This window comes from Etheostoma cragini, chromosome 16, assembly GCF_013103735.1.
Source record: "Etheostoma cragini isolate CJK2018 chromosome 16, CSU_Ecrag_1.0, whole genome shotgun sequence".
NCBI lineage: Eukaryota > Metazoa > Chordata > Actinopteri > Perciformes > Percidae > Etheostoma > Etheostoma cragini.
The window spans coordinates 10,913,786-10,924,420 of NC_048422.1; the positions used below are offsets into that span (position 1 = coordinate 10,913,786).

Consider the following 10,635-nt stretch of genomic DNA (forward strand, 5'->3'; position numbering starts at 1 on the left):
GCCCTTCTTTAAATTCATGTAAGTGCAAGCTGTCCATTGTAGTTTCCATCAGTGGCCGTTTGGAGATTAAGTGCCTGTCTTGTAGGTATGTTAATCTACTCTAGCTAAATCTACTCTTAAAGAGACAATCTAAAAAATTGCTCACTGTACAGTAGATATACACACACATTATTAAGAGCAAACACGTTATTATGGAAATGTCTGCCTTGACAGGTGTAGTAAGTATTGTTTTAAGTGATAAAATAAACACAGCAGGACGCAGAGACACGTGAATCTTCTTCTCACCACATACTAATGAAACCTGGTGTTAGGTTTACCTGGATCTGGAATGTCCCCTGGGCAGGCTAGAGCTGCTACTGGGATGATGGCGCTCCCGCTCTTCACGTCTCCTCTCCGATGAGGGGCCCCTTCTGTCCCTCCTCCCTGGGGAGTGTGAGCGGGATCTAGCCAGACATGAGGACAAAGAAAGTGTAAGATGGGGAAAAAGCCATTAAATCACACAAGACGGAGCATGGTAGAAGAGGTGATGCTTTGGAAATGACGAGCAAGAACAGAGGGTGAAAAGAGAATGATAAGACAGTGCCAGAGGTAAAGCACAAAAGGAAGAAATAAAGCAAGCTATCATGGTGGTTTTTGAAGGGACTTGAAACCCAGTTTAGCCAGTGAGGGTTTGAGTCTATTAGACCACTGGATGACATCAATGTGGCACAATTCCCATTAAAGCAGTTAAAAACATTCTAAATCCAGTGCAACTGTGCCACAGGACAAAACACCATAATTCTGTGAATTATTTACAATGACTTATTATTTATTAGTATTATTATATCAAATGGACTCCAAATATGAAATATGTAAATATTGTTTTTCTAAACTATTCTAAAAAGAAATCAGTATTAAATATTTATGGATAATATAAGAGATTAATTCACTTCTCAGATGTGTTTGCATACAGAGTAGGACTAGATTAACTCTCTGCACTTCCTAGAATGCAGAGAAGGGCTGTGTATTGGCAAGAATCTGGCAATATGATACGTATCACATTACACGGGTCACAATTCAATATATATATTATGTATAATTTTAGAAAAACGTTTTAAAAAAGGACATGATGTGCATAAAAGTCAAGAAGTTAACTTTGGGTAAACAGTTCAGTACACAGAAAATCAAACTGACAGTTTGGGAGAGTAGTTCACAGGTTCTTAGGGAGCAAATTTATATAAGCTAAAGTAGGCCAATAGCTACATTGTTAGCTTCTAGCAAAAAAGTCAGGCACTGTTAGGCCCCGTTAGACCAGAACACTAGCGGTCCGTCTCAGTACAGCCAACTAGCGGTAGGGGGTTTAAACACAACATAAACGCAGACCACTGTCTTACATGAATATGCTGGCACGTAAATTTTGATATTGTCAAACCTCCTCCCTATTTTACAGCGGCATACGGTATTACCATGACTAATTAAAAATTATGACGTTCTCACGGCTCACGGCATTCAAAAACGAAATACCAAATACTAATACTGAAACGCTTCTCCCTTCTCACTGGGTCGGAACCCAAAATGCTGCCAGACTGCAGAAGTCGTGTTCTTCTTCAAGACCAGGTCAGTCGGTGTGGGACTGGCCCTCTCTCTCTCACCCCTCCAATTCAATTCAATTTTATTTATAGTATCAATTCATAACAAGAGTTATCTTGAGACACTTTACAGATAGAGTAGCTCTAGACAAAACTCCAGAATTTACAAGGACCCAACAGTTCTAGTAGTTTCCTCCAGAGCAAGCAACAGTGCGACAAACCTCCACACGGCCACATGATGACAACCACACATAAGCATTTTTAGGCATTAAATAAATTATATGTAATATGTAATCCTTGGCTCCTATATAAGTACATTGCATTTTTTTAATAACAGTATTGAAACTGATACTGTTGCTATTTTTAAGACCCTGCGGTATACTGTTAACCCCTATAAAAACGGTATTGCAAAATAAAATACTGATATTGATACTCAAGTCAAGTGTACCGATTTTTTCTTAAACCCCTAATCCAGAGCATGCATGCCATTTACAGACATGAAATAGCAAGGTTTGAGAAGGAAATTATACCCCTTATCTAAAAACAGCCAGAAAGGAAAGGACAAACAAGTTAATGTCAGCCTGTGCTGGGGTGGCTAAACAAAGCGGCCTGGTCAATATTTGCCTCTTTGACAGATAAACCTCACAAACAAAGCAGCTCAACTCGGCCTCTGATCACTTCCTCTAAACACCTCACTCTTGAGTTAATTCTTTAAATGTTGTTTCTCATACGTTCTTTTATTTCTCCCTTTTTCTTCATTCTTCACCTTTTACCACCTGTTTCTTTCACTTCACATTTACCCTTTTTTAACCTCTTAAAAAAGTACTAAAAGAGAAAAAAGGATAACAGGAAATGGATAGACAGAAATACACATTACTTTCCATTGTTGTGAATGTGGGTGCAGTGTGCCAAGCACTAACAGGTTCAGGTGAAGTGCTTTATCACCATGTTCTCAGCCTGTCACTTTAAATGTCTGATATCTTTAATAGCAGCTGTACCAATCACAGCTTATCCAACTGGGAAACTATCTATCAAGAATAAGTTGACTTTTTATTAAAGATTACTTTGTTTCCTGACACATCCCTGTAAATTGCATTGCATAAACCTTGATAATACGCAGAATATGGACTGCTCGTGTTGGTCTTTTTTCAGTTACAAATCAAGTTCAAAGGTGGCAGATCAGTTCAGATTGTACTGTCTCACAAAAGGATTTTCTTCCTGCAGCAAAATCAAAATCAAACAACAAAATAGCGTCACTGTGTCCATGTTCAGACACTTATTTGCTAACGTTCTATCAAAATATCTGTTAAAATATGAATATAAATGATCTATTGATGTTTTAAGTTAATTTAATGGTGTAAAACTATCGTGTAACTTCTTACCGTAAATCAGCCTTGTGCTACCTTAGGCCATAACTGGACACCGCTACACACAGTTAGTTAAAGAAAGACCAATGCTGTCAAAACTACCGGATCTTCCTCCTGTCCTTTCCAATAAAATACCATGCTTCAACAACTCTGAATTATGCAATAAGAGCTCCTCAATGTCCAGTTCAGTAAAAATAGAGTAAGAAAATCCATCGCCCGAGCGTTCTGACGTCTTTCCTTCATTTCATATACTAATTAGACATCTAAATCTCCATGAACATGTAGGACATTTTGTGTAGTTAGTGGCAGCAGAGGCCAATATACAGTAGATCTGAGCTGGACAAGTACACTGAGCTCTCTTTTATCCTAAAAGACTCAATGCTCTTTTTGAATCAGAAAAGTTAACATGACATATTTATACAGTGAGGAAAATGCACGTGTTATCCCATCGCAGCACCTTGAATCAAGATCAAATTGATTTGTTGGATACTTAAGATTCCCAGCCCAGCCACTGACTGAATGAGTGCCAGCCCAAAGTGTCTTACCGAGACCTGCCGGCTCTCCTGTAGGCACTGGGGAGGGAGTGTTTGCTCTTCGACCTGGACCTCGACTTTGATCTTGACCTCCTCTTGTGTTTTTTCTTCTTTTTGTCCTTGTCCCTCCCTTTGTTCCTGTCTCTGTCTCTTTCTCTATCCCTATCCCTATCCCTGTCTCGGTCTCGGTCTCTCTCTCTGTCTCTTGCTGCTCCTCTGGAGGTAGTGTGAGAGGATGAGGAGGACGGGGCCTCCCTGCTGCGATAGGCTCCTTTGTTCTCCGCAGTGGATCTTTGATCCTTAAGATACGCAGGTGCTGCAGAGGACACTTGAGGAGGGGCATGGTCAGACAGGACAGAAAGGGCTTCTTGCATCTAGAAACGAAAAGGTAAACAGAACAAAACAGAGAGCAAAAATGTCAGTGAAGGCATTGTTTCAACAGAAACATTTGGGACACTTTTTTTTGGGCTTAAAGATAAAGAAAAAAGAAAACCACATATTTATTAGATTAAACTGTATAATATATAATGCTCAATCTCTCTGTACATATGTACAAAATCAATATGGGAGCCCATCTACTTCCTGAGAAGCAGGTGATGCACAAGGTTGGCTGTGTATAAGCATGTATTTATGTAATACCCCCGTGTCCATCCTGGTCAATGTTACAGGGTAATACAACGCAGATGGTTTTGGAACACTAAAAAGAAAAACAACAATGATTTACTCTGTATGAGTGTAAGGATAACCAGCGTTCACAGAGTAGCTGGAGAATACTTACAGTTCTCTGGTAGAGAATATTACTGTTTGATCTCCTTATGGGATTTTTAATTAAATTTGGCTGGTCCTTTTTATCCTGTATTTGTGAAATATAAATATATGTATTTACATTCATACTGGTAAATATGTTTAACGGAGTAAATTATAAAAACAATATTATATGTGCTCAATTTTTTCTCAATATCAAGCAGTACAGAGGAAGCTACAATGAAAGAAGGTGGTGGAAAAAATGTACATAAGGAGATTTTTTTAAAGAGGGTAAATGGGATCAGAACTGGCTGGCTCAGGCAAAGTCCCTTACTCTCTTGGGAAATTATTACTCATATTCTTACCTCAAAAAAAAAGAAAATCCTTACTCAGCTGATTAAAAAGTGTGGGTTGCACAACACAGTGAGGCCCTCTGGCTTCACACTGAGTTACAACTGTCAGCAGCAGAGTGCCTCTAATTACACCAGTGTGGGTCTATCTGCTCATGTTAGATTGGCCTGCTGTTGGATTCACACTGAAAAGACGGCTTCAGGCCATCAGTGGATTAAACATGAACACTAAATCATCCAAGGTCAGATTTTATCTTCCAGGGTTAGGTCTGAGATTGCTCATGTAGTCTAAGCAGTCCACCCATGTTACATATGTAGGCGTTTCATGGTAATAAAAGGGCATTTAGACAAAGAAATACATCAAATGCCATACTTTATATGCCAACATTAACATAAATGATGTGACTGCCGGAGTGATAAGTGATGAACAAGAAAGACAGAAAGGATATGGATGTGGGCAGTGACTTCAATCTCTCCAATTCAATCACCCCACCTATGACCAATCTGCTAAATTTGGTAGGAAATAGGTGGAGCATAAAAAGAGAGACGATGGGAATAGAAGTAAGTAGAGCGGTAAAGGATGATGAGGAAAAAAGATGAAAGTAGGAAGCAAATGTAAAGAAGTACAAGGATTATAAAAAGAGAGAGTGCTCAGGACAGAAGACAATCAATAAGTATCTACAAACCAGTCAGGGAAGAAGAGAGAGAGGAAGAATATTTATTACCCCTTTCTGTTTGCACACTATCTAGTGTCTGGGCTAAGGGAGCGATAATGAAATGATACAAAGTGAGGTTTGGTTTAAAATTAGGACTGACATATGGGAAGCTTATCCCAACACCAGGATGAGAAAATGTCTGCTCTCTCACACCTGCTCTGGCAAGATACAGAAGTTTGGACAGTAAGAGGAGTAACAATAAAAAGTTATAGTCCTGGGATGGGAGAGGAGAAACTGAGGAAAGGAGAAGAGAGGAGGAACACACAGAAGTAACATGCTCTCAATATAGAAGAAAATAATAATAATACTTTATAAGAAGTAATTTCAATTAACAACTAATAACTGCAGCTCCTACTTCTACACGAGTCCCTTTTTACCTAAAAGTCAGGACGGCATTCTAACTAGGCTGGACTTGGCCACATTCCCGTATCATTTTCAACACAGATCAAACAGCACAGGGCACACAGCACCACAGGGTAAAAAATTCACACAGAGAGATTGAACCCACATATATGTTGGCTTGATTAAAAACACATTGATAAATGTCTGACTTAATTATTATCCCCCATGCTCAATGTTTAATAACTATGAAACAGAGAATTTTATATTGTGAGGGGGGGATTCATTCTCATAATACATCTAACAAACAGCGCATACAGTCACAGTTGCAATTAAACCGGCACTTCCTCTATATTTTCAGTTTACATACAGCACATAAATAAAAAGGAATAAACAACTTAACTTTACTCTTTTTTGTATTCAATGCATGTCCACTGTCTGACATCCTTAAATAGGCTAGGCAGCAGAAAATCTCTATCTAGCTAACAAGGAAATTGATGACAAAATGTATTAAGAGATTAACTGCGAGAAGCAGGCTAGCCTTCTGCATGCTCACAATGGCAATTAATTAAGATTCCGACTGCAAAATAAGTTTTAAAACCCATCAATGAAGGCAGCCTGTGTGGGAGCTGAGAACACTCACATTCCTTCATATCCTTACTGTCCAATTCATTGCTGTTTTTAGCGCTGCCACCGCTTCCATAATGAGTACTGGGACTCTTTCCGTAACTGTCCTGTCATGTCTGAATGAACACTTAAGAAACTTTTGTGTGAAAGTCACCTATGCCTGACTGACCAAAGACTATATTTAAAGGTTCAATATGTAATATATTTACTTTAATATATCCAAAAATATCCCCAATGCGTCATCAGATATTAAGGAAACATCTTAAGGTGAAATATTATCTTTTCTGACAACAATGCTGATGCCGGTATTTTCTCCTTTTGAAATGTATGTTCAGTGACAGAATTTGTGTTTTGGCCTGTGTGTCGTTATCAACTGCCCAGTTTGACAGCCAGGCTGGGTTGCCAGATATACCTGTAAAAATATAAACCCAGTGCGCTACAGCTGTAACGTTAGTACAGCCATTAAGCACTAAAGAAATGAATTGGACCAAAGGCATTTGGAACAGTTGCATGACCAGAGAGCGGGGGGCTGAGACCAGAGAAGGGGGCTGTAAATCAGAAAGAGAAGACTGTGAGTTTGCAGTGTGTTCAGCATTAATGAGCAGTAAGGGGCACATGGCGTGCTTACGTCAACTGATCTAAGTCAGCTCTATAAAGACATGGCATCAGCATTCACATTTGTCCTCGAACCTACAGCATCGGAAGCCCAGGCATGCTATATGACTGAACCATTCTGTATTGGGACCTTCCAAAATACAGCATCAACTTCCAAAATGCTGTCCCTCGACTCGTACCATCTGATTAAATAAAAACAAAAAAACAACAACAAATAACATTGTACTCCAAGAAATTGCTTTAATCTTTTAATATTATTGTAAATGTTACTGCGTATTTCACATGCATATGCACTCCCATCTGTCCTGATGGAAAATCTCGTAAAAACGTAGACTGTCCAATGTTTACCAACTACAAATGTAGATTTAATTAGACAAAACTGATTTTCTTCCTCTGTAGGTAGTCCGTTAAGACATACACTAGGGATGAACTTGAAGATACAAGGTATATTATTGTACTATTCTACTAATAAAGCTAATTTTTTCATTTAACTCATCTAATTTTACTGGGACACATACAGTGAGTATAGGAACCCTGCCTATGTTGAGATTGGCATGGGGTGCTTTCCATAAAAGCATCTCTCAATGCAAATCATACCAGCTATTAGGTTAACTGAAATAAAACCATGCCGATCTCTATGTATTGTGAAGGGTATGTGATGATATAGGGCTATTTTAATTCCAAAGGCCAAGGGAACTTTTTTCAGGATGCATTGTATCCTGGATCAATGAAATAACTGGCCTTTAAAAATAAAAATCTGCCTGCCTCTATGGGAATATTACATAGGGGTGTCTATACTCATGCCCCCTGTATTTTAAAGGATAACAAAGAAAATTGGTGTCCTTAAATAGTGGATTTTTCCTCAGTTTTTAATTAATATGAGGCAATAAGAACAATTTCCAAAAGATGATTTCTTTATTTCTCTTTATAGTCAACAAGCAGGGGTTCCTATACTCATGAGCACTGTAGCCTACATGAAAGAATAGTTTTTTTGGTTGACTGTGTCCAACCAACACAAGTTCACAATCTCAAACTGCATTCTACATACAATTCAACTACAAAATCCATTTATTCATTAGTAGGCCAGTGACCTGGATGTTGGTAGTTCCTTCAGAGTACCTACACTCTGATGGTCACTGCAGAAGTCACCAAACATCTGGAGAAGAGTGACAGAGCTGGCGCAATAGTGACAAGAGCCTGCCCACTGCCATCTGGCCCAACCTGCAATAGGCCAGTCATCCACACGTCAGTTGGACCCCCAATGATGATCTGACATGAAACATCCATCAAATGGACAGGCCATCTCCACATCAAATGACCGCCACTTATTATTTATATCTTATTTAAACTATAAAGTATTCTAGGCTTTTTTGTCTGTGTCTCAAATGACAGACAAAAGAAGGGCTTTAAAAATGCAGCACTCGAATAAAATTCAACAGAAAATAATTTTAAAAGAGATGATTAAACTAATACAGTACACGTTCAAATTGTGGTATGTTTACATTTGCTAAAGAAATCTTGGTATATGGTACTTTATTGATAATTATTGAAACAAATTTCAGCTAATATCAAACTATACTATAATGCTCCAAAAACCTTTGGTTGGCACTTAATTAATTATATTAAAACATAATTAAACAAAAAAACAATAGTCCCATCAGTAAAAAAAAAAAGTCATCTTCTGAAGCTGGACATTTTGTTTTATTTTACACCTACAACATTCAGGCATTAAGAAAACTCACATGAACACACTATTGGATGAAATCAAAAAGACGACATAAGATGACAAAAGAAAGCTTTTTAGATTTGGGGGGAAGATTCAACCCTCTGCCTCTGAGCCTGTCTTTGTTTAAAATAGCCCATTATAAGTCACGGAAAAGATACTAGGCTTCATTATGTAAAGTGATACATGTTGAGCAAACAAATCCCACCTCCCTTTTTAACAATGACTGATTGGAATTGCTGTCATTGCTGCTCTTATCTGGAAACCAGGCTAATTTGAGCCATACCACAGATTCAGCTCAACAGCAGCTCAATATAAATGTGGGATATACTTTACTGGCTGTATGTACGCAACCTTTAAATGTATGCCATTTCCCAATAGTCACATATATGTCACTGATGTTCATGAAGATATTCCCTCAACTACCAGATATACATCTCTTAAACTATGATTGAATGATTACATAAACTGAAAACTGCCAGTTATATCAGCCCACAAACCAACAGCTGTAGGTGCCTGCAACTTCATTTGCACAAAATCAATAATGAACCATCATAGAAAAGACAAAACACATTATGCCATCTGGTTTCAACATGTTTTAAAATTAAAGATTAAGGCGGTTTTAGAATGGGATTACAGATCCAGCTGTAGTAAATATGATATTGTATTTACTGAACTTTTACTATGACTCAGTTCAACAACAGAAATATAATAAGAGGCTGAAAAGAAAAAATTCAGAGCCAAACAAAGTGTGCCACTGACCTCAGGGTGGGCAGGTCTAGCCAGGGGTGTGGACGTTAACAATTTGATGTGGCAGGCTCTATGACTCAATTGTAGTGAAAAATAATTGAGCTTATGTATCCACTACGACTGGGGCATTAAAGGTTATAATCTGTTCAACTACACATTACAAAAAAGCCAAATGTTCACACAAACTATTTATGTTGTTTATGTTCAAGAATTTTAGAACAAAATGTTGGGATTGTCGCCGCACGAAAATCTCAAACGTGTAAATATTAAACAGCACAGTTTTAGGCTATGCAAAATGTGCAGGGAGACATGTCAATGTGGGTTGACAAGTCTGTGAAGTCTGTATGCATGTCGGTTCAAAATATTTTTAGGATGATGTGCTAAAATTGTATAATGAAATGTTTCTGCATATTGACGGGAATAGTGGGCCTGCCAATCTCAACACATACAAATGAAACATTAATGCCAGCTGAATATCAAGTGGCAGTTTATAACTGATTAAATAAATGCAAATGTGCAATCAATGGAACCCATGTCTACATAAGTTCAACTTCATTTCAATGGAATAAAACAACAATATTCTATGACATATACACTTTATTTTGCCATTGGCCAAACTACTTGGCAAAGCAGCTCTTGTAGACAAAGAAACTTTCCTCTAACATTACCCGCTACTCTTCTTTTTACTCTGATGACAAATTAACTCTTATATGATAGTAATTGAAATAATTACAATTACATCATATTTTAGATCAGCCTTTGCATTGGCCAGGTGTGAAACAATTCTTTTAATGTGGAATTGTATATGTACAGTATATTTATGATTGCTCATTGCATCAGGGACCAAGATATTCTATCCATAGAAAGAGGCATTTTTAACAATAGGACTGTAGTGTGTACATCACAATATACTTTAACGTAGTTATACACACTTTCTATACAGTGTCAAGTTATAACCTCCCTAGGCTGTGATTCATCAATGCAAGCTTCCATGCTTAGAAAAGCTGAATACTGTATCTTGCAAAAAGAGGACTGTATTTTAAATGAATGCAGACATTTGGTCTAAAGTTAATAGGGAGCTACAGTAATGGGAAAGACATTAAATGCATACATTCTCATTGCCAAATTATTTTATTTATACAGTTTTAGCTCTGGAGATGTATATGTATGTATATGTATGTATAATGTAGTATAATATACTGTGCCTGTTCCCACATGAGACTTGACACTTCGGTGAAACTTGTGATTTGGATTCAACTCCTTCGTATTTACTCATGCTTTGAGCCAGGGTCAAGGCCACACC

At 37.8% G+C, this 10,635-nt stretch overlaps 1 protein-coding gene across 3 annotated transcripts in view; it reads right to left on the reverse strand.

The window, feature by feature from the left end:
- Window positions 1-10,635, reverse strand: part of sfswap (splicing factor SWAP) — a 51,747-nt gene that overhangs the window by 9,951 nt on the left and 31,161 nt on the right. For all 3 annotated transcript variants that reach the window (XM_034895902.1, XM_034895901.1, XM_034895903.1), the window contains exons 15-16: window positions 3,481-3,842; window positions 318-443 (exon numbers count right to left, since the gene is read on the reverse strand). In XM_034895902.1, the coding sequence (XP_034751793.1) occupies window positions 318-443; window positions 3,481-3,842 (488 nt within the window). The remainder of the gene's footprint in view (window positions 1-317; window positions 444-3,480; window positions 3,843-10,635) is intronic.